The 25585-nt window shown below is 40.6% G+C and overlaps 1 protein-coding gene across 1 annotated transcript in view; it reads right to left on the bottom strand.

Annotated features, from left to right (window-relative positions):
- Nucleotides 1-23885, bottom strand: part of LIN7A (lin-7 homolog A, crumbs cell polarity complex component) — a 113421-nt gene extending 89536 nt beyond the window's left edge. Inside the window, exon 1 of the mRNA XM_035002068.1 lies at nucleotides 23804-23885. Within this exon, the coding sequence (XP_034857959.1) occupies nucleotides 23804-23885 (82 nt within the window). The remainder of the gene's footprint in view (nucleotides 1-23803) is intronic.
- Nucleotides 23886-25585: the final 1700 nt, after the last annotated feature.

The following is a 25585-nucleotide window of genomic DNA, read 5'->3' as shown; positions in this document are numbered from 1 at the left end:
CTCCCTCTCCGATTCCCCCCCTTCATTTTTCCCTTCCTACTGTCTTCTTTTTTTTAAACATATAATGTATTATTTGTTTCAGAGGTTCAGGTCTGTGATTCATCAGTCTTACACAATTCACAGCACTCACCATAGCACATACCCTCCCCAATGTCCATCACCCAGCCACCCCATCCCTCCCACCCCCCACCACTCCAGCAATCCTCAGTTTGTTTCCTGAGATTAAGAATTCCTCATATCAGTGAGATCATATGATACATGTCTTTCTCTGATTGACTTATTTTGCTCAGCATAATACCATCCAGTTTCATCCATGTCATTGCAAATGGCAAGATTTCATTCCTTTTGATTGCTGCATAATATTCCATTATATAATGGAATATATATATATATATACTATACATAATGGAATATATATATGTATATATATACATATATATATATATATATATATATATATATATATATATATACACACATACCACATCTTCTTTATCCATTCATCTGTTGATGGACATCTTGGCTCTTTCCATAGTTTGGCTATTGTGGACATTGTTGCTATAAACATCGGGGTGCACATACCCCTTTGGATCACTACATTTGTACCTTTGGGGTAAATACCCAGTAGTGCAATTGCTGGGTTGTATGGTAGCTCTATTTTCAACTTTCTGAGGAACCTCCATACTGTTTTCCAGAGTGGCTGCACCAGCTTGCATTCCCACCAACAGTGTAGGAGGATTCCCCTTTCTCCACTCCCTGCCAACATCTGTCATTTCCTGACTTGTTAATTTTAGCCATTCTGACTAGTGTGAGGTGGTATCTCATTGAGGTTTTGATTTGGATTAGGGAAGCTTTTTCTAAGACAAGTCTCTGTACTATCCCCTTCATTCAATTATTCTTTCATTAATCCAGCAAACAAAGATTAAGTGCCTACCATTAAATATCTACCATGTGCCATCATTCTTTCATAGTACCATCTACCCTTGCTTCCTAGTATTTATCATTATTGTAACTTTACATTTATCTCCATGATTCTTTGGCTACTCTCTCTCTACTGTAAATTGTAAGTATCATGAGAACAAGAACCATGATTGCTTTTTGTTTTCCTTTGATGTCCATGCCTAGCTTAAGGCCTGTAACATGGCAGGTACTCATTAAATATTTATGGAATAAATAAATGAGCCAAAAGAAAATACCTGTCCAGAAGATGGAGGAAATATTTGGGGGGGGTGGTATTCGATGCCATTCAACAACACTATTCAAAAGACTATTCACTGACTCCACAATCATTTTTCAATCTCTGTATACATGAAAATGTATCAGAAACATTTTTTAAATGTAATTTTAAGGAAGTTCTAGGAGATGAAATTGGAGGTTGAGTTGTAGATTCTAAGCATGAGGAGTTAATTTTTAAATTCACAAGTAAAACATTTAATTGGGTAAAAACAAATGCTACAAGCACATATTAGATTAATAATTTAATATTTTGTCAGATGAAAAAATTTAATCCCATAGACCACTAGATGTCCTTAAAATTATGCTTTTACCTTTTCTATTTCATGAGTCATTAGGATCTAATTAACTCAAAGTAAACAGGCAAATGCAATAAACTTGAAATGACTTACTCAACAAGGTCTTGAATACAGTAAATAACTTGGTTTTGTTCCATTTGAGAGACTATTAAATAAAATAAGCTTAGCTTTGTTTTATCTTTTGAATCAGATGAGGTCCTAATCTTTAAATCTGACCACGAATTCTCATTTTTTTTTATTTTACTGCAAGACAAATTACTCATACATAAACAATTTTAATTTGAAAGGCATTGTTTTTCAAGTGGTATTAATATAAACCACTCCTGCCATAATTTACTGAGTAGTTTTATCTTATCTTTAATTGTACATGCCCTTTAAACACATTTATTTTTCTGCTACATTTATGAAGGGTATCTCTAACAGAAAGAGAAAAAATAATATGTATCTTTTAGGAATCACTTTTCTTTTACATGAATCTCAATGTTAACACTTATCAATGCATAGAAGCAATGCAAAAGAAAGTGGAAATTATTGTGTTGGTTTATTAAGCACTGATGGTGGGAGCTTACTATCTTTACTTGACATTTCAATAATAGAATGCCAGTTCAAATGCCAGAGAAGTTTGAAAGCAGTGACTGAGAAAAGTACATTCTTTACTTGGAAATCATTGTTTATTTAAAGGCATTATGTTCTTCTCATGTATGAGGGTAGATGATGTACTTAACACGTGACTATCATATTCAAGGAACATTTTAAATTGAATTAGGTATGAAATCCATATGGCTATTCTTATCATGAATCATAGATCTACTTTAAAAATACACTCTAACAGAAGACACGTAATATATATTTTGAAACTGAACAGAGGCGCCTGGTGGTTCAGTCGGTTAAGCGTCTGCCTTCCGTTCGGGTCATGATCCCAGTGTCCTGGGATCAAGGCCCCGCATTGGGCTCCTTGCTCAGCAGGGAGCCGGCTTCTCCCTCTCCCTCTGCCTGCCTGTCTGTCTACGTGTGATCAATCTCTCTCTCTCTCCTTGTCAAATAAATGAATAAAATCTTTAAAAAAAAAAGAAAAGAAACTGAACAGATCTTAAAAGTTACTCAAGCCAGTCTCCTGAAAAGTGCAAGAAACCCTTTATGTGTGTCAAACCACTATATTTGCATTTCTATTATCATAACATATTATACAATTTGAATTGTAAAATTCAAATAAGCATTTTAGGAATCCCCAAATATGAATGTGTTATTGCATTCCAAGAACAGATAAGAGTAAAAAACATAGGATTTTGTGGGGGTTTTTTGGTGAAAAAAATCAGGATTTATTGTTTTTATTTGCAATTAAAATGTCAAATGAAAGAATTCACATGGCAGGGAGTGAGTTGAAGAAAACACAGGTGCCTAATTCATGAGCTACAAAAACAGTATAAAGGTGACCATCTGGGGAGAGCTGGCTGACTTAATTTTCCTATGAGCTTACCGTCTGCTCCATATTTTTCTTCCAAACTCCACATTCTGACCTTGAAAATGCATTCACAGGTTTTGCTACATCTATTTCCTTCTAAACATAAATGAAGGTAGACTTAATTATGTAAAGGATATGAATACAACAAAGGGCAGAGTGTGTTGTAGTTTATTTAATCTCAGTTTTCTGATTTTTTAAAAGGTTTTGTTTCTGATGATGGCACCTTGTCAGCTTTTCAGTCATTCAATAAATTCCTGCACTTTCCATGATGCACCTGCAAGGGCTGACAGGCACAGTTCTAAGAATAAATACTTCTTTGTGAACTAGTGGTTCTCAAGAAAGCCCAGAAGGTAGATCTCTGAGCATGTCAAGGGGAGGAGATGGGAACCTCACACTGTAATCCTGATGTGATACAATGGATCACCATGAATACTCACAGGAAGGATGACAAAGCTAAACGAGTGAGGATTTCCTGACTTGTCACAAAATACTGATTGCCCAAGTATCCTGAGGATGTCAGGATTTCTGAAGGAGGCATCACACTTTTCTGCCATGGTGAATTAATATGCTGAGCAGAAAAACATTTTTTTACATTGGCTTTCTTTTTATATCCCAGTCTGAATACAGGAAATAATGCTAGTCACGCTAAAAAAAAAAAAAAAAAAAAAAAAAAAAAGTACTTACTTTCAAGTACTTTTTGCCATATCTTTTCTAAAACTAGTCTTTTGCTCTATTCTGCACTTTTTTTTTTTCAAAAAAAAAAATCTGTAGCTACCATTTCTTCAATATCCCTACTTCATGCTCTAATCATTCCCATTATTCTCAACACGATGTACTATTTGGTATCTGTGCTTCTGAAACTTCTTTCAGGGTCAAAGCCCTAACTTGTATGTGGTTGTCCCCACAGCATCTTGAAGCTCATTAAGTGCTAAGCTAAACTCATCAGCTTTATGGACCAATATGTTTCCCTTTTGGCTTTTCCCTTTCCCTATTTTCACCACCTATTAGGCAATAAGGCATGCCCATTATCATCTCCTCCTTCTTTTCCGTTCCCATAATTCCTCCTCAGGTTCAGGTTTGGACATCCAGATCACAACGATAATACAAACCAAAATTGTCAAACTGTTCCAAAGAATAATAGAGTTCCTTGAATAAAGAGTTCCATGATGTGCCTAGCCCATATGACTTGGAGATTCACAAAGCATGTCATAGGCTACCTTAAAGACATCTTTAAATTTGTTTAATCCAGTGCTTTGGAAACCTGGTATCTCCTCATTTGTTTTACCGTGGAACTTTTTTCAAGGGGCATCCAATGAAATCTTCCAGAGTCATGTTTGTAAAACATTGATCTTCTCCATACATTTCAATCTTGCAACCAATTTTTACATTAGTTAATAAATACACAGCTCAGATCATTTCACTTCCTGGCTTAAAATTTTCAAACATTCTTGATTATCCATCAAACAAAGCTAAGCACCCCTATCTATCTGCAGCCTGTGTTTCATCTTATCTTTCATGACTTCCTTCATTTGTGTAGTTTCCCAGATATCAGGCTGAGGATCTATAGAACGACAACTGACCATCTTCAGATCAAATACATGTGTTTCATCACATAAATGTGTACCATCCCTCAGCAATGAATCAACCTTTCACACACAACTATGGTACTCCTTAAAGACTTCATGGTTTCCTGATGCTCTCCAAACTTAAAGTCTACTTTGTTGAAGAAAAATAGATTTACTTTCTTTTTTCCATGATTTGAAAAACTCTGCTCCAGATAATTAAAGCTACCTGTGCTGAATATTTTTAGCAAATTAATTTGTCACATTGCATGGTTTTTCTGAAATAAAGGTGGTATGTGGTGCTTTGCATAATTAAGTCAGATGGGGAATTGGGGAGTAGATATGAAATAATCATTGTCTGTGATCGCTTCATTTTTTTCACGTGTCAAAATACATATTTTTGTCCAATTTAAAAGAAAAAGCAACGTCAATTGAAAATATTTCCAAATGATAACAAATTCGGGGTTATAATTTTAACTGAAATGGTACTTGTTTAAGAAATATTTAATTGTGCTTCTGCTTTGGGTCAAGTATTATAGTAGGCAAAAAGAAGTCAACAAGATGGACAGAACTGTTATCACAAATTACAATTCTTACCATTCTTATAGGCACAGGAGTTTTAAGTATGTTGAGTATTCTATCTTCCTCCAGCTACTCTGATTTCTCTACCCTTTGGAAGCAAAAGTTCTCCAAAAACTCCTTCATTCTGTCTCTAAAATATCTGTTCCCATCCTCTGTTGTACCTATTCCAATGAAGCCTTCACCTGCTATTCCAACAAGTTGTCAGGACCATCAATGACCTCCACACACACGAGACACGATGGTCAATTCCCAAATGACATCTTACCTCACCTGTTAGTATTTCACACAGATAATCCTTGCCATCTTCTTAAAAGACATTTACTTGGCCTCTGATCACCACTCTCTTTTGGTTTTCCTCTCTAGTTGGTGCTTCCTCATCTTCTCAACCTTTAAATGTTGGAATTGCCCAGAGCTGAGTCAACAGTCTTCATCTTTCCATCCTCCAGATGCCTTAAATACCATCTATATGTTAATAACGCCCCTATTTATATCTCCATCCTGGACTTTTCCCTTGAGTTCCAGAATTTTATACACAGTTGCCAACTCAAACTCTTCATTTGTGTGTCCAATAGATAACTCAACATGTCCAAATTTATATTCCTCCTGGAATAACCCCTTCCTTCTGCTCTTCTGTAGTCTTCCCAATCTCAGTAAATTGAGCTCACTTTTTCCAGATACTCAGGTCAGAGGCCTGATCATCATCACCTGCTTTGTTTCTCTCATACCCTATATTCAATCTTTCATCAAATCCTGTGGGCTAAATGTCCCGAATGTATCCAGAAGTTGACCAACTATCACTGCTTTCCCTATTACTCCCCAGGTCCCAAACACCATCATCTCTGATCTGGATTTTTTTAATTACTTTCTAACTAATCTCCCTGGAGACTTTTTACCCTCTATGGTCAACATAGCAGAGAGCCCATTCAAACTAAAATCCTCCTGTGGCTTTAATATCTTAGGAGTGAAAACCAAAACCCTTAAAATACCAAGCCTCAGCCTCAGCCAGTCCGTGGGCACAGTGGCCTCGCTCCAGTGCTTGGCTCATCTCCACGAAAACTTCCATGCCCTCTTCCAGGAGGCGGCCAACGTGGCGTGGCCCTCAGCAGCCACAGTTGTGGGGAATGGACTCTGTGGGGCCCTCCCTTACGCGACCGCCCCAGCAGCATGGAAAGGAGCTGGGTACTGACCTTCTGCTGAGTTGGCTGGGCTGGACCCACTCAGTCCCCAGGCTGTGACCACAGGTCTGCACCTCAAGCAGAAGGGCACCACCACGGCCATGCCCAGACCTTGGGAATGGGATCTCTTAAGTAGAGCGAACCCCATCTGAGGCTGAGGAAAGGAGTTCCTAGGCCCACCAGCTTTGTGGAGGGCTGGTCCTGGGGTCCCCTAGAATCACTGGTGGACACCCAGCTCCCAGCCCGGACCCCACATCCTGAATCGGCCTGTGCTGCCCAGACCCATCTTGCTGCTGGTCCTGGGGCTGCTGCACCTTCAGCACCTGGTGCTCCTTTGAACCATCTGCAAGACCAGAAGCTGCACCATGCCCCTTTTCCCTACACCATGCCCAGCCCACTCAGTGGTAACTGTAATAACTAAAACGACATCACTTCTAAAAAAAAAAAAAAAGAAAAAAGTCCCTCTCTGACTTCATCTCCTACCCTTTCCCTCGTTCACTCTGCTCCAATCACATGGGCCTCATTGCGGTCCTACAGTACTTTTAGAACATTCGCCCCTCAAGGCATTTACCCTTGCTCTTTCCTCTGACTGGTCCACTTTTCCCTAGTTACCCTCAGGGCCAATGCCTCATTCACTTACAGATTCTCTTTAAAAAACATCTAATGCATGAGGACCTCCCTGGTCCCCTATGTAAATGAGCCACCCCCACTTCCTTGGCTCTCTCATCCCCCTAAGCTTGCTTCCTGATTCCTCCCACTACTTATAATTAAATGAAGTACTATGTATTTACTGCTTTACTTAGGTCTTGCCTGCCCTCCCCACCCCCACCACACTGGAATATAAACTTCACAAGAGTTCAGACGGTCTGTTGTGTTTGCTACTGCATTCCCAGGGCCTAGACCAGGGGTTGGGTCATCGCAGGCACTCAAAAACTACTTGTTGAGTGAATGATTGAGTAACGTTACAAAAGGGCATTATAAGGTGCTGTGGAAGAATAAAACAGGGATCTAAACTAGGCTGAGAGAACAAGAAAAGATTTCTTGCAGAATCTGAAACCTGAACGCTGACAAATAGAGGAGTTTGCCAGGAAAAGGGGAAGAAGAGGATGGGAAGAGCTTTCCCACAAAGAGAACAGCATTGCCAAGACCTTGACTTTATCTGTTCATTCAGCAACTATTTATTAAACACCTGCAATGTACCAGACTGTGTTCCAGGCATTTGGGACATAAGGAGTAAAAGGGAAAGGTCATACACAAATAAATATTTGGCATATGCTCAATTAATAAAATTAAGAACATATAAAACATATTAAGAAGGTTGGACAATGGGAAATCACTGAAGAGTTTAATGCAAGGGATGACATGACCAGATTAATATCTCAGAAAATCAAAACCAAACATAAGGCTCACCCCCCCAGTTCCTGGCTTGTTTAATATTTAACCCACAATAAATTCCTTTCAGGTTCCCCAGTAATTTCTAATACAAGCCTATAACATCAGATAAAGTGAAAATGTTGCTATGTAAGTGAATACAAATGGTCTTATAAATTGAAGTTTTCAAATTTTTCACAACTTTAATATAATTGAATATAATTTTATTTAAAAAAACCTTTCAGTATTCTTTTCTTTTTTTTTTTTTTTAAAGATTTTATTCATTTATTCGACAGAGAGAGACACAGCGAGAGAGGGGACACAAGCAGGGGGAGTGGGAGAGGGAGAAGCAGGCTTCCCGCTGAGCAGGGAGCCCGACGTGGGACTCGATCCCAGGACCCTGGGACCATGACCTGAGCTGAAAGCAGACGCTTAATGACTGAGCCACCCAAGGACCCAGCATTCTTTTCTTATAAAATGGTCTTATAAATTGAAGTTTTCAAATTTTTCAGAACTTAAATATAATTGAATATCATTTTATTTAAAAAAACCTTTCAGCATTCTTTTCTCATATTTTTCAATAATGTTTTTCAAATGTACCTATTAATTTTTCAGTGTCAGGTTATCTCCTTATAGTTTCCATTCTTTTAAAATACATTTTTAAAGTAATTATAAATATGTTTATTTTATAGTCTCTTTCTGATTTTTTCCACATCAAGTTGTTTTTGTTTTACAGACATACCTTCTCTATGAATTTCTGTTCCCTCTGCTGGAAACGCAGGGTTCATTCACTCACTGATTTGTTATGAATATTGACTCAATCCAAGGTTCTAGCTCCTTCTCATATATTTCTAATGTTTAATTGTGAGCCCGCCTTTGGCAGGGATTATTTGTTCTATGAGAAACCAGTGTAGCTAGATGTTTCTTAAGAGTACTGTCTTTCATTTTACTTCTTCTGGTTTGTTCTAGCCTAGCAATCATTTAGGTAAATTTCTTTTTTTTTTTAAGATTTTATTTATTTATTTGAGAGAGAGAGAATGAGAGAGAGCAAGCACATGAGAGGGGGGAGGGTCAGAGGGAGGAGCAGACTCCCTGCAGAGCAGGGAGCCCGATGCAGGACTCGATCCAGGGACTCCAGGATCATGACCTGAGCCGAAGGCAGTCGCTTAACCAACTGAGCCACCCAGGCGCCCCATTTAGGTAAATTTCTTGAGAGAACATTTCCTGAACCAACTCTGTGGCAAAAATTTAGATTCCAAGCTAATTAGTGAAGTTTAAGGTATGGGTATAGAGCATATCTAACACCTCACCCCTGGTTCCTGCTTTGCCCCCAACCATGGGGCTAATTTCTAAGTCTGGAACCACTTGACATGTCTTTCATCCCCCTCCCTCAACTTCTACCAAGATGTCATTCCAGCCTTCACTTCCCTTTTCATTTCTGCACCTGGAATCACTTGCTTTCTCACTTGCAATCTAAGCTATAGATAGTTTTTTTAATTGTTAGATTTTATCTGGCACATTTTGATGCTTGTAATGGGAGAGGTTCTGTGTTAGCTCAGTCTGCCATATTACAGTCACTCAAATTAGTCTCTAAATTGGATTTTAATTTGAAATATGAGTAACAACATAAAGACAGTCTGCCTAACCAAATAGTTGCTCAGATGTGCAAATCAGTACCGAAAATTAAGCTGTAAAAATGCTTTCAAACCCTGTCTTCCCAACTGGGAACACAATTCCTTACTCAACTAGGTTAGTAGGAATTACAGCTCACACAGATTGAGTTAACCTTGCAAAACAATAGTAACAAAGGGTATGGACACTCCTCCAAGCAGAGAGGGGGAGTGAGCACAGGCAAATACGGGCTTTTTTCCACAAACTTTTACTGGGAACTCATAAGAAAGAATGGATCAAGATGAGGACAAGAAGTGAAGACACATTACAACAGGAAGATGGTAAAAGAAAAAATCTCTACCACAAGGGGGAGGGAGGAGGCCGGAAACTTCTAGTTCCAGGACCCTATGGCAATACTATTAGAAATCTCCTACCACTAGGGAAGGCGCGGTGAACTCCTACCTAAGACCCTCCAACGATGAAGGCACAGTTTTTAGTCTGTAGACCAAAGAGAGGCAGGATCGCTGAGAAAGCCCCATCCTTGGGACTCAGGCACAGAGCCTTCCTGAGACTGAGGCTGGGCCAGGACCATAGAGAAACCCCTGTGTCCCCCACCGCCAGACTAGTATCAAGAATCAAGCAACAGCAGTCTACCCTTGGGGGAAGGCAGAGAGCAAGGAGGGAGAACCAGCTGGGACACAGGCGCACAAGCAAGACAGAAAGCTGAGGGTAAAGACCCTCAAACGGTTAAACTGAAGATAAATAGAAAAGATATGTTCTCTCCTCTATTTTTCTAATGCTCTAAAAGCAGAGGTCAGCAAGCATTTTCTGTAAAGAGTCAGACAGTCAATAGTGTGGGCTTTCCAGACCAAATGGTCTGTCGCAACTCCTCGACTCTGAATGCCTTTGTAGCTGAGAACCGCCATGCACAATATGTAAATGAATGATCATGGCTGTGTTCCAATCAAACCTTACTTATGGACACTGAAATTTGAATTTAATAGAATTTTCTCCTGTCAAAATATTCTTCTTTGGAGTTTTCTAACCATTTAAAAATGTAAAAACAAAGTAATAATCTTAGCTCACAGGCTAAATCTGGTTTGGGGGCTATAGCTTGTGACCCCTGGTTTAGTAGGAATGAATTATGGGTTTCTAGCATAAGTACAACTAGCACAAAAGATGGGAAGAAGCAATTTGAAGTGTATTGTTTGAAGGACAGCGTGCTAAATTAAAGGCTATACTGTCAACCCTAGGGCTACCACCACAAACAAAAAAAGGAAGATAATAGCAAGATAAGCAAAGGCCTACATCAATCATAGAGCAGGAAAGTATTATTCATTAGTTAGACCTCCTTCACATTTGGAAAACATGCAATTTACAAATAGAAAATCTCCGCTTGGAAAATATCCCAGAGAAACTTTTAAGAAAGAATAATTAAATATATTTTCTTTTAAAGCTCTGAAAATAATGGAGAGCAATGCAAGAGAAGCAGCTTTGAAAACTTGTTAGCACATGTAAAGCAGAGATTTCTAAACCCAGAGAGGGGAGAAAAGGAAAGTAAGCAGGAAATTAGGCATACCTTAATGTGTATCTATGCACAACAAATCTTGCCTGTGGCTAATTTGTTCAACTATTTAAGACAGAGGACAGCTGAGGCCAAGGTCATGTGATGATTGCCACACTGTCTTAGCTTAGATGGCTATAACCGAATACCATCGACTAGGTGGCTTAAAAAAACAGGCATTTGGGGCGCCTGGGTGGCTCAGTCGTTAAGCGTCTGCCTTCGGCTCAGGTCATGATCCCAGGGTCCTAGGATCGAGTCCCGCATCGGGCTCCCTGCTCGGCGGGAAGCCTGCTTCTCCCTCTTCCACTCCCCCTGCCTGTGTTCCCGCTCTCGCTGTCTCTGTCTCTGTCAAATAAATAAATAAATAAACAAACAAACAGGCATTTATTTCTCACAGTTCTGGAGGCTGGGAAGTTCACAGTGCCCGCTAATTTCCTCATTCTGTTCCTTCAGCTCGCTTCCTGGCTTGCAGCCTCTGCCTTCTGCATGTGTATACTCACCTGTTGAGAGAGTATTCTGGTCTCTTCTTAGAAGGGCATTAATCTCAACATGGGGCCCCCACCTTCATGACCTCACCTGAATCTAATTACCTCCCAAAAGTCCAAATACTATCATGTTGGGGGTCGGGGCTTCAACATATAAATGGGAAGGGGAGAGACACGTTCAGTCCAGAACATATGCCCATCTTAATATTCTGCTATTCAGAGTTATCATTTGAATGCCGATTTGGCAATACTGGGAACGTGTGTGACATCAGAAGAAATGAACGTCTACATGATCCAGAATACTTCATTTATCCAGAGGCATGTATCTGTCAACCTCAACTAACTACATACAGTAGGTCTGAGAAGCTGGAGTGATGCAGAATTTCCCTTTGGGCCATCCAAGTAAGTATCTCATCATTCCTTCAGTAATGTGTATTAAGTTTTACTGCCTTATTTATCTTCCACAATTCCTTCACAAAAATTCCCTTTTCTAGAGAACAAACACTGTATCAAAGAAGGAAAGTAAATGAATCCTATACTTTTAGGTTAAAAATTAGTAAGTTTGGGGCCTAAAGGAGTAAACTTCAGTTATCTGGAAGTTTTACTTAGGTGGAACATCTCCTCCACACTTAACGCTAGACAAATGCAGCATTACTTGGGCCACTGAAATCTGTACGAAAACCTCAACGCATGTACTTTAATAATAATGGGTAAGCAGAGTGTGTTTAATAATAATGGGTAAGTAGAGTATGTTTTCAAGACATTGAAAGCTAATTTTGAGCACAATTTTCTCTGTGTGCCTGAAATTTGAGTTCTGCCACGTTCCCAAATCCCTCTCACTAATCCCACTTAGAGGCAAAGACTGTAAGGAAGGGGGATTCGGGATGCTATCATTACTCCCTTATGAGAGCCTGTGAAAATTCTAGGTCTATAAAGAAGTTTTGGCTGGGCAGTACAGAGCACTGAAAGGTAATCTGAATGCCACAGTCATTATCTTTTGGTTCACAGGCACAGCATGGGAAGGAACAGAATGTTGCTAGTACTTTCTTGTAATTTTATCTACGGGTATTCTCTCTTCGGTACTAAGAAATTAATAATAAGCACAACCATTTGTTAAACACCTGCTATTTTACAATAATTGTGGTAGACCCTTAAAAATACATTCCTTAAATTAATCTTCAGCAACATTAGTATACATTCCTTTTGTAAGCATTGGACAAAGTCATTTCTCTCAGCATAACATGCATTCCTGGTGTGGCTTCCGTCTGTCTGTCTGTCTGTCTGTCTTTTGAAGACTTTGCAAGCACCTCTGCATCCTTTGTCCCTTACTAGTTCAAATTCCTCAAAGCTTGCTACAGTCCCCATCACAGACCTATGCACTTGCCCTCTGGGTAGCATAAGGCCTCAAGCTGAAGGCCTCAAGAATTAACCAGCCTGAGTCTCAATCACTTTATTTAGCCTCTTTATGCCTCAATTCCCACATCTTCAAAATACTAATAGCATCTGCCTCAAAGTCTTGTTTTGAGGACCAATTGAAATGAAACAAGAAGAGATCCAAGCAAAATGCCTGGCTATATAGTAGTATATGTAAGGTAATGCAGTGTAATGTAGTAAATGCTCAATGCGTGAGCCATTGTTACAATACTTAAACTATCTTGCCATAAAATATCTGCTTAATGTCTATCTTCCCTAGACTGCAAACTCTACCTCTGGCCCTTGACTTGGTACCAGGCACAAAGCAGACTCATTCACTTTTCCTTGAATGGCTAGGAGAGGGAAGAATCGAAGGAATGAATCACCATACAAAGTGAGTGTCATTATTCCTGTATTAAGAATGAAAGAAAGAAAGTGTGGACAGAATAAGAAATATCTGAAGCTTCCACAGATAGTAAGTGGCAGAATTGCAATTCAAATACCCATCTGTCAAAATCTGAAGCTTGTACACTTTTCATTTATTGCACTGGGAAAAACACATGCCCTGGGGAGAAGAGGTGGAAAATAATCAATCAAGATTGAGCACTTATATGGACCTGGCAGTGTTTTGAGCACTTGCATATGTTTTCCCAGTTCATTTTTAGAGCAACCTCAAGACGTAGAGAGATATTATTTTCAATTTTACAGATGAAAACTAAAATACAGAGAAGGTAGCAACAGGCCAAATTGACATAGCAAGGGAGGGGGAGGGATAGGTAGGACTTGAACCCAGCCGTCTGGATCCGGAGCTCTTACCCCTGACTGGCATATACATGCCTCTCCCTGTTCGGTGATGCTTAACAATGAAATAGCACTACAAAGGAGTAAAAAAAAAAAAAAAAGTCGCTCTTGGTTATATTTTCCCCAGTCAACAATTTAGTACACTTTTGATAGCTGCATACAAATAAAATAAAATAAAAACAATGAACATCTACATAATCTCTAATCCCTGTCTTAAACTTTTACTGAATCCTAAAGTCACTCTGTAGCTTTTCTAATCTGTTATTCAACTTTTGCCTGTACATTTCCAGTAATCCAGTAGTAAGATGTTCACTAATTCCTGGAAGGCACACATTTGAATTTTGAGCAGAATAGATGTAGAGAATTTTCTTCCTAAGTAAAAATCTGTCATCTTGTGTCATCTGCTCACCTACCTAGTCTTACTCCCTTCACATGCAACATGTGAAGACCAACCAGTAATTTATTCAGCACACATCTGAGCACTTATCTTTCAGGCACTGTGATAGGTAATGGGAACACAAAGATGAACATAAATAACCTATTTTGTTAGGATGACAGCAGTGTAAAAAAAAAAAAAGTCAGTCTTGTGTGCTAAGTACTCCAATAGAATTATGGGGAAAAAAGTGTTATTCAAGCATCAAGAAAAAAGTGATTTGGGGAGTGTGGGTTGGCAAATGAAGTATGTATACAGGAAACTTTTGGTTTTGACCTCTAGGCATCTCTAAATGCATCTTGCTTCTAGAGAATACAAAAATAAATAGCCTCTGCCTCTTAGTATAGCCTGAAGACAAGAATATTATCTGTCTCTGCCCCTGGGAGTAGGGTGGGAGTATAGAACTTACACAACTCAAGGAAGAAATAATTATCATTGTTGAGTGGTTGATAGGATGACCTGTTCTAAGTACTTCATACATATTAGCTCCTACAAAGCCAATATTTTGTGAAGTCAGTGCTATTTTTGTCATTTGCCCTTTTACAGATAAGAAAATAGAGATTCAAAAGTGTCTGGTAACTTCGGAAGTTGCAGAGCTAGTAAATGGAAAAGCTGGGATTCAAAACCAGGGAGGCTGACTCTGGAATGCATCTTTGCCATTTAATACACCCCTATTCCAGCCCAGGACTGAGTCATGATGACGGGGCCTCTCTGAGGTTTTCAAGGTGGCTGAGTGGGGCCAGTGGGGCAGTATTCACTGGGCAGTGTGACCGAGAGCAGTAAATAGCTAGGGCTGGCTCCTTTTTCCTGGTGAGTGAATGAATGAATGAATGAATGAATGAATGAATGAATGAATGAATATTTTATTCATTGCCCCTAAATTTTGTCTCTTATGCTGTAACCTGCCATTCAAGCCAGGTATAATTTTAGAATACCGATATGGTTTCTTTAATCATTTGCAACCCCGCCTAGTTCTATGTCATCTATACAAATCTTCCACGACTCTCATCCAAAATATCGGTAACCATGGTGAATAGGACAGAGAACCAAACTGCCTTGGAGTAGTGTTTCAACCACTAGAAATCCAAGAGTATGATCATCCACTTCATATATTTCTACATTTTCCACAAGGCTTCTCTAAAAGTTATGATGTCATGAGTATAGTATGGTCATAACACACACCTGAAATTTGACAAGATCTATTCTTAGTGATCTCATGTAGGCTCTGTGTGATCACCACTTTCTTTTATAGATAAGCGCCAAAATCCCATTCTTCTATTAATATTCTTAGATTTTTCTGTCAGCAAGCAAAAACAAGTAGATTGAACTATAGTTTCCTAAGACACTTTTCTCACCTTTTTGGAATCAAGGATATTTGCCTATCAGCAATTACCGCTGTTCTCCAACTTTCCTCGAAAGATCACTTTCAAGAGTCTCTCAGCTGTATTCTCCCAATTCCCTCATTACTATTAAATAGACTCAGCTGGCATTTAATGGTTTTCTCCCCCATCTAAACTGGGGGCTTAACGTGTACTGCTGTTTTGTGATTCCCTTCATTGTAGCCTTTTTTGGTTAAAGATAATTATTTCATAGGGAAAAAAAAACAGATTTCATACTGAAATGTCGTAACTATCACCACACTGGCCAAGTAAACAAAAATAGCAGAACTAGTTGGACTTGAAATAGCTACAGTGTTTCTAAGGGAAATTGCCATCAGTTTAAAGAAGGAGCTACAGTTTTCTGTCCAAGATAAATAACTATCTGAGTATAATTTATCAAATAAGTCTTAATTCAACATAATTTTTTTCAAGTAGTGTTTGGGCATATTTATTTTTTTATTAGACCAGTCTTCAAATTCAGCTAGCACATAATGTTAGTAGAAATCATAAAACAACTTGTCTACCACCTAGCCCAGAAGTAAATCATTGGTGTAATCAATATGACTTTTAAAGTATGTTCCCACTTGCCAACACAGAGTGATTTCAAATTAAATCCATTTTAACTTGCTTATCAGGACACAGCTTCATCATTCATCCATTTGTAGTTGAAAAAAAGGGGGATGAAGCAGTGTAGCTTATTTGTGTGTGTGTGTGTGTGTGTGGAGGAAATTCTGCTAGACCCCTCCACACAAAAACACACATACGCGCGCACACACACACACACACACCCTTTTTTTTTTAAAACCTTTTCAGTTGTATTTTGGCATTAGCTTGCATGGTTCAAATAACAAGTTAAAATAGCAGGTGGAGGGCGCCTGGGTGGCTCAGTCGTTAAGCGTCTGCCTTCGGCTCAGGTCATGATCCCAGGGTCCTGGGATCGAGTCCCACATTGGGCTCCCTACTCCGCGGGAAGCCTGCTTCTCCCTCTCCCACTCCCCCTGCTTGTGTTCCTGCTCTCGCTGTCTCTCTCTGTGTCAAATAAATAAATAAAATCTTAAAAAAAAAAAAATAGAGGTGGATGTGAACGATGAAAGTAGGCCATGATATCAACAGCAGCGCCTCACACCCTCTCTTGGCCCTGGAGAGCATGCCACTTTTAGGAGTCGGCTACACATACACAGACACACAGAAGCAAAGTGATAAAGTGAGGCAGCCACCTGTTTCACATTATTATAGGTTGGAAGCTCTTTTCGTTTCAAGCACTACATGTGTCCATGAGAGGTAGTCGAGCTAAGTCAATTTCATTCATTCATTCAATCAGCAAATATGAGGAGTGTGCCGACTCTGTGCCAGACAATGGGTTGAGCTCTACCTAAACAAGTCCAGCACCTTGATCTGATGAAGGCTGTATCCTAATAGACTGATATCAAGACTAAGATAAGAATTCTCGGGCGCCTGGGTGGCTCAGCTGGTTAAGCGACTGCCTTCGGCTCAGGTCATGATCCTGGAGTCCCGGGATCGAGTCCCGCATCGGGCTCCCGGCTCAGCGGGGAGCCTGCTTCTCCCTCTGACCCTCTCCCCTCTCATGCTGTTTCTCTCTCTCTCTCTCTCTCTCTCTCAAATAAATAAATAAATAAATCTTTAAAAAAAAAAAAAAGAATTCTCTCCAAGAGGTATTGGCTTCGCACCTGTAATAGCATCCCTAATACCCAGTATACAGCTTCCCACTTGATACTTTCCATTCAATGTTTCCTTTTCCTTACTAGTCCTAGTTAAGCCCTAGTTGTGATCCCTGAGGAAGCACTTCAAAAGCAAAAACACTAATTTCATAAATGACTGGAGCACACCAAATATATCTCAGGGCTTTAATAGCTAGCGCACCAAACTAGAAGGTATACATCAGATTTATTTTTCTTTTTCTGGAAGCTCTATCATTAATGCCTTGATTTCTTTTCAATCTTAAAACTGTACATATAACTCCCATTAAATGCAAAATACCTTTTTTTAATAATCAAAAGATTTCTAAAATTTGGGTCCTTCTTATTGCAGCTTTTCATCATCAAAGAAAAAGAGAAGATGGACGTGGCGTAATTCTGACTCCTGGAAAATGTTCTGTAACTATATAGTGCGGAATGAAAGACACAAATATTGATTTGTCAAAAAAAAGTTCAATAAAAATATATTTTTTTTAATGTGTAGTGAAGCTCACAGAAAACATGAGAAATCAAGAAAGCACTTAATGTTTATAGACAAAAACATACCTGGCTGCTGCTGTGAGAACGTTTTAGGACAAGAGCCATAAGACAGAGTCAATCCCTCTTTTCCTTCCTCCCGCATCTGACCATCAGGGCATACATGTGTGAAACAACAGAAGAACTAACTTAATTTTTGTTTTCCTTCTTCCTCAATTGCTCCTCATGTTAAAAGAAATAGCAAGGAGAGAGAGGAGGGGCAAGCCCCTTTGGACTGTGAGCAAAAGCAATTTTCAGGCAAATACAGATTTTATAAAAACTGGCAAATACAGTTGATTAGAAAGCTATAGGCTGCCCAAGGCCTGAATTGGGAGATACATAAAGTAATAAGCTCTGCATGCCTTGAAAAGTGAAAAGAGAAGAAAGAAAAATTTTATTGTATCACAAATTCCACGAAAAGTGTGGCACCCATGGGATTTTCATTTGCATTCAATTTTGCACCCATTTTTTTTCCATAAAGTTACAATCCACAAAATAAAAGCTATTGTTTTTATATTAGAATTCTTAAAGGACTAAAAGTTTTATTTTATTAAAAGGGAAAACACAGCAATATTGAAAACAATAAGGTATTGTTCAAGCAATATCTTAGATTACTACTCTTTTCAGAAACCAAGAAATCAAGATTTCCACTTATACTTTTGTGACTTATCCAAGTTGCATCTAACTCACAGAAACGTTAGATGACTGATACCAATGTTTTATTTTATGTAGGCACCTAATACAGATAGATTGTAAAAGACTGATCATGTCATCAACAAAGTCTCAAATGTTTAAAATGATACAATTTTAATTACTCCTAGAAATTGTTTTATTTATCCGTATTTCTCCAAGACCTGGTTTTGTGTTATATGTTTATAAGCCTTGATTTAAAAAAAAAAAAAAAAGCAATTCTGATTAAAGTTACAGAGAAGTAAAATTTTGAAGAATTTGGTTGTATTATCTTTTCTGACCTTGAGATGGAAAGTGAAGGAGAGTTGGAGCTACTGTATTTAAGTGCCTAAATCCATGAAGTCTTGAATGCAGTGAAGTATTCCTATGTCCTTTGTTATGAAAGTATTAAGTATCATGGATTGCATCCTGCTTTGTTCTCTTGAGTTTAGCTGAAGGTCATTCCCGGTTTTAGAGATTATAATCGGGGCAAACTAACCTCTCGTGTAGGGAAGAATTGCTATACCATTTTAAATTCTGGCAGAGAAGATTCCACACTAATCTCCTTATCAGCCTCTTCTCTCTGCCACAAGGGTAAATTACAGGTACTATTTTCTACATCACTGTCTAATATGAAATATTAGACTAAAAAAGACTATATCTCATATTATGACCACTTGGGTTCAACATGCAGATTTATGCATAGTGACGTGTAAATTACAGTGCTCGGTATGTCTTTGAAAATCTAATTATATGATATTTTATCCTAGCAATAAGAAGAAAAAGCTGATCTATCAATTTTCTTCGTATACTTAAAACCAAATTTCTATCCTAGGATGCATATTTGGAGTGTTACTACTTCTTGGTAATTTTTCTTTTTGATCATTTGTTTGGTTCTAGATGTATTAACGGGATGGTAGCCAAGTTGCACACGTACAAGTTGCTTTTATGTGTATTCTTCCCTTTATCCAGAATGCTGTTCCTAAAAGTTGTATTAATACATCAGAACTCAGTTTAAATTTTGCTTTCTCATGGACCATTCCTTGACCAACACCATCTAAATAGGTCCTTCCCCATTCTTTTCCATCCTCACATCATTTTTATTGTCTTCGTAGTACTTCATGTTTTCAACCAATCTAAAATCCTCATCATAACTTACATCATCTGATCCCTGGCCACCGACTTCACACATTCACTTTCCACCACTCTTCCCTGTGCTCTCGTTTTCATGTGGACCTTCCTTGATGTTCCCAAGATGCATAGGTGACATCCTTCTCTAGAGGGCATTCCCCCAGATATCTGCAGAGTTTGCTTCCTCATTTCCCTTGGATCTTTTCTCAAATGTCATCAACCCAGGAGGGAGGGCCTTTCTTAACTATCGCATCGACAATAGCAGCCCCTGCCCCTCTCCTTGGTCCAGTCTTACCTTTTCTCACTGGCACTTATAATTGCACGTGTATGCGTTCTGTGTCTCACTCATTAGCGTGTAAACGCCATTAAACTTTACATCTTTTGCTCATTAGCCACAAAGCTGAAAATAGTGCTTTTCATAAGGCTGGCACGCAATACTTATTTGTTGAATTAATTAATCAGTCCCTTACTTATTATCTGTTTCCCCCACTACACTCTTAAGGACCAAAGCAGAAACTCTGTTTATATATATAAAATATTTGTTTATATATTATATATAAAATCTTGTGTGTATATACATATATATACACATATATATGATATAACATTCAATGAATGAATTTATTGAATGAGTGAATTATTTGTGTATATGTGTGTGCGTATGTGTGTGTATGGATTAACCTCTCTCTCCCCATGGGCTCTAACTGCCACGGAGACTAGAATTATGTCTGTTTAGTTCACCACTCTGTTAGCCAGTTAGCCTTTCCACAGTAGGGTCTGGCTTATACCAGGCACTCAATGAGTAAGTGAAGAATCCAAAGGACTGGGACCAGAGTGAACAGGGGCCTGCTCCGGCCATAGCCATCGAGAGACCTGCACGGGGTTAATATGAGGTCTTAATGGCAGGTTGAAAAGAGTTTGGAATATGCACAGAGCAGTGAAAACCTTAAGTCCCTCTGTTCATCTTTTCAGGGCCCAGCCTGATCCTGGCAAAGGCTCCCTTCCCAAACAAGATCCAAGAAGCTGGTGCAGACTTCTGAGCTTATTACTTTCAGGCATCTTCTGAATTCTGGGAGGACTAAATCTTAATTTCAATCTACAGGTTTGATTTCTTTGCTTAAAACCTTTGCCCTTGGTGGGTGGGAGGATGGGTTAGCCTGGTAATGGGTATTGAGGAGGGCACATTCTGCATGGAGCACTGGGTGTTATGCACAAACAATGAATCATGGAACACTACATCTAAAACTAATGATGTAATGTATGGGGATTAACATAAGAATAAAAATAAATAAATAAATAAAACCTTTGCCCTTAAGATTCCAGATAAATCGGTTTATGGTGCCGAAGGGCATCAAACAAGAAGATTTAAATTTTAGCATAAAATCTCCCACTCACTAGTAGAGTAACCTTGAAAATACTTATAGCTTCTTCAACATTTTTCATTTGAAAAGGAAAGATGCTAGAAAAAAAAATCAAATTATGGATTTATGCATTCAGGTTTGCTGACATGCCTTTGGGAGGCTTTGTCAAGCATTTTCTTTCCTTCTCCTTTGCCTACTTGCCCCAACCCCTCTTGGTTACTAATCACAGCTTCTGTGAGCTATGGTTACTGACAGGAATCTGTCAAGCACATAGGGGGAAAGAAAGGTTAAGAACCACTGGCCTGTGTTCTTCCTGCCATCTTTCCAGGGCCAAAATTTCACGAATCTATGTACTGGACCTTGGTTCACGACTGAATCCCTATCTTTTAACATTGCTTAAATTACTGCAGTCCTTAGTTCACATTAATTTTTGATCTTCTCCTGTGAGTCAGGAACTATGGCAGGCACTGAGAATATGAAAATGAATTTAGAAATGGTCTCTTCCCTCAAGGAGCACCATTCAATAAGGAGATAGATGCAACAACATGTGAGAAATGCTTTGATGGGGCCAAATCAGTGGGTGACCTCTGGGCACATCAAAGGGCACCCAAACAACCTGGGAGAGGGCCTAATCTGGAAAATCTTCCAGTAGATGACCCAGAAACTGAGTTCTAATTTCAACTAATTGAATTATAGACTGTTAAAGCTGCACTATGTTAAAATTATCTAATCCAAATTCCTTACAGAGCACAGAGGAAAACTGATGCCCAGAGATGCTAACCAAGCCATATAAAGTGAGTATCACAGTTATAAGCAGATAGGACCCAGATATGTATTATCGGGCTGCCTTTTTAAACAGACTTGTATTTTTTTTTGTAGGAACATTTTTCAGAACCCTTTCTTTCATTGGTTTAGTGATGCAATTAATCAATTAATCATGTTTTTATAAGGTAGAGGGAAAAATATTTATACACACTGACTTCATGTACAGCAATGGTGCCAATAACTCATCATCCATAAATTACAGACTTTGTAGTTAGCTGCTGGTTAATTTATTCAGTTACATCCAGTCTCATTTTGCCTCTTGAGCTACTTACTAAATGGACCTAATCACACTGGAAAGGACAGGTACAGTCTGCGAACAAGAACAAACTTTAAGAACAGATTTAGGTCTGATTGCACTTCCTCTCCACAACTGAGTCAGGAGTCTCAGGGCTAAAGTAAAATCCAGAAAGTAAAATATTTTTAGTAGTCCTAATATATAAAATTGCTCAGGTAGGCAATTTTCTTGGAGTTTGTTTTTTCTCCCAATGTAGTCGTTTTACTTGGGATATTTAAAGGCTGATTTAGTAATGGGACAATATAAGAGCTCATTACATTAAAACAGAAATTCGTGGGAAATCCATAATTTCTAATAGCTTGCCATCTGTTTGGCTCTTAGTGGCAATGGATTTATCCTGCTTAGTGTAGATGATGATACTGGGGTGAAATCATGGATTATAACATGGATTTCTGAGCTCTTTTTCTACTGTTACTAATTTAGTAGCTTGCAAATCATTTCCCAACATAAAATTATTACTTTTTTCTTCTTCTTCTTTTTTTTTTTTTTTTTTTGTTTTTTGTTTTTATTTTTCAACTCTTACCCCAAGTAAGATTGCTATGGGCACTCCATAATATCTGTTCTGGCGCCAACAGATTGCGTTAAAGTCATCCACAACCTCTCCAAATTAAAACCCCACTGAGTTCACTGGCTTTTGCATTGTACTCGCAGCAGGATGCTCTTTTGCTTTGCCCCACAGTCCAGTTTAATCCGCTAGGAAGAATATTTTTAGAGGCACATCGGACTAAATCATCCTCGACTGAGCACACCATTTCCAAATGGCCGCCCAGGGTCCTAAATCCGGCTGCTGCGGACGGGGACGAGCAGGTGTCCTCTGCTGAGGCGTCGTGGGACGCCAGCGCCCGCATAACTAGACGTCGGAAGCCAGAAAGGAAACCTGAACACGCAGGGACAGGTATAACCTCGTACGCGCGCTCCAGAGAGGCCCCCCAGAGAAACGGAGGATTCTAGCTTTGGGCTTGGTGAGGTCCTGGGAGGAAGCAAACACTGCTTCCCCATTCAAGTCAGAGAGCAGGACGCACAGGGTCGCGGGTCAGAAGTTGAATCTCCAAAGGCAGCCTGCGCTGCGTCCCAGCGCCTTCCGCAGCCCGGACACCGCGCTGGCACCGGGCTGGGGAGAGAACGAACGAGGCTGGCTGGGGCAGGAGAAACTGAGTTGCCACCACCGGAGCGCTGCGGGCGGCGGGGGCAGAGGAGACCCCGGCCGCCTTCGGAGCGCGAAGCCGGGGAGAGTCGGGCTCCGCTGCAGCGAAGGCTGCGCCCCCAGCCCGGGCACTGCTGCCCGCGCTCCGCGTTGCCCTTTCGGCCGAGGGCAGCTCCTCGCCGCTGCAGCCCGGCCGCCGCGCGCCCCGGCACAGGCCACCCCGGGGTGCGCCTCCTCCGCCCCCGGGCGGCCGCCTGAGCGCCCGCAGCCCGACCGACCTTCGTCCTCCCGCGCCGGGACAAACTTCCTCCCTCCCGGGCCCCCGGGCCGCGCAGGCTGGCAGGCGGCTCCCTCGCCAGGCTTCCCCGGTCTCCGGCTGCAGGCGCCCTCGCCCGGCACGGCGAGCTTCCTCCCTGCCCCTCTCCAGCCCCGAGCCCCGGGCGCCTACCGGTCCCTGCGCCTCCGCTCCAACAAAGCCGGCGGCCCGGAGGCGACCGGCGAGGGGCTGGGAGTGGCAGCGGGGGCGCCAGAGCCCGGCGAAGGCATCCCTGGGCCGGGCGGGCGCAGCGTGCAGGGGCAGTGGGGACGTGGCGGGCAGAGAAAGGGGAAGAAAGTATCCTGCTCTCGGCGCGAACGCCTTCTACGTTCGTTTTCGCTCGCCCTCGCTCGCCCTGCTGCCTCTGCCCGAGCGCGTCCGGCTGTCCCGGTGGGAGTTGGCAGGGGCAGAGGCGGAGGCAGAGGGGACGCAGTGGCCTGGCGGGCGAGCCGCTCCCTTACCTCTGTCCAGAGTGAGCGGCTGGACCACTGTCAATGTCGCCATGTCTGCCGTGGGAGCCGAAGTGACGCTCGGCTTCAGCATCAGCAACCGCTTGTAGTGAGAAAAAGAGGAGGCGATTGGGGGCGGGGGTGGAGAGGGAAGACGGAAAGGAGGAGGAGGAGGGGGGAAGGAGGGAAGGTGGTGGTGGTGGAGGAGAAGAAAGCTTGGGTGGGTTGGCAGCCAGATGGAGACGCAACTGCTCCGCGGCGGGCGGACCTTCAGATGCGGCGTGAAGCTGAGCAGGTAGCGGAGAGCGGCTGCATCGCGGGCTCCGGGCAGGAAGGCTCTGCCCTAGAACTTTGCTATGCACCCCAAGGAGCGCTGGATGGGTGCAGCCAGTGTGTTGCTCTCTTTCAACTTTCCACTCAAATAAAATGCTCAGAGTGTACGTGCGTCTCTCAGGAAGGGAGAAGATTGAAAGGGGATGGGGGGAAGGAGGGAGGGGGGAAGATGGATTTTTGTTCAGATTAAGAGAAATTGTCAACCCAGTAATCCCATTCCTTAGAGAGAAAACGATTCTAGTTCAGAAATGTCAGGATTTCATTATAGTTGCTGTTAATTTCTGTTAAAGTTTTTTTGGAATGTTGAGGTATAACAGTATACAGGATAACTGACTTAAGGCCAGGGTTCCATCACTAGGTCTCCATTAAGGACCTGAGTGTTTTGCCTAGAAAATAATTTACCTTAAATACAAACTTCTTAAAAATGGTTTTAAATTAAAAAAAAAATACACACAAAGAAAAATTTCTATCACTCAGTTTGAAAAACATGTACCTAGCACTTTTGGGGTTGATTTTTAGCCAGTGGTTACTGAGAGTTGCCACTTACTGATTAATTAACATGTGTGACAGGAAATACACTAAGAGTGTTACGTGCCATGTGCTATGTGCCTAAACTCCCTGACTTGGGAGTTCAGGACAGTTCCTGCCTTCATGTAGCCTGTGGTCTAGGGGGAGATGATGTTATTAAAAGGATCATTTTAGAGTCAGTTGATCAGGATTCAATGACTAGAACCTCCAAATACTGGCTGTGACCCCTTCACCCCAACAGATGGCTTTCACTATCCTGCCACTGTAGGGACTTTCATTTCCGGATCAAGAAAATAAGCACATAGAAACCTTCTATAAGCAGAAAGGTGATGACTGTGGGTTCAGGATTGGAAATGACAAAGCTGCCTCCATCCCCTTCCTTATGACAAAGCAAAATTGTTTTGGCTAGCAATATACTCTTAAAGGCAGACACAGTTTTACAGCAAAATATATGCATATAATCTATTTCATTGTCTTCCAGTTACAATGTGGGTGGTTTCTGAAGATCTTTTCCATCCCATTTTTTACATTTGAAAAAAAAGAAAAAGCAAGATTTCACCAATGATTTGAGCAAGTCAAAGATGACTGGCCATACACCAAGTAGATCCTAAAGATGTACTTAAAATAGTAGTTCAATATGCCTATATTTTCATTTAATGTTTAAGAAAGAACCCTGATCTTGAAATTCAAGTCTTAGTTATATGCTCTTCAGAAATCACATAATCTCTCACTGATCCCCTTTCCTTATCTGTCAAACAGAGGAATTAATAACCTTCCATTTCACTGAGATTCGGTAAAATGAGAGAATTAATTCTACCCTACAATCTGAGTTTTGTGAGGGTCTGATGATACTGTGCATGTGACTGTGCTTTGAAAACAACGTATACATTTACTTACACAACAAACATACATCCCACCTGTACACTATGCTAG

The sequence above is a fragment of the Mirounga leonina genome, unplaced genomic scaffold (assembly GCF_011800145.1).
Source record: "Mirounga leonina isolate KUSES-001 unplaced genomic scaffold, KU_Mleo_1.0 Mir_126, whole genome shotgun sequence".
Classification (NCBI taxonomy): Eukaryota; Metazoa; Chordata; class Mammalia; order Carnivora; family Phocidae; genus Mirounga; species Mirounga leonina.
This window is presented reverse-complemented; position numbering and strand designations above follow the sequence as displayed.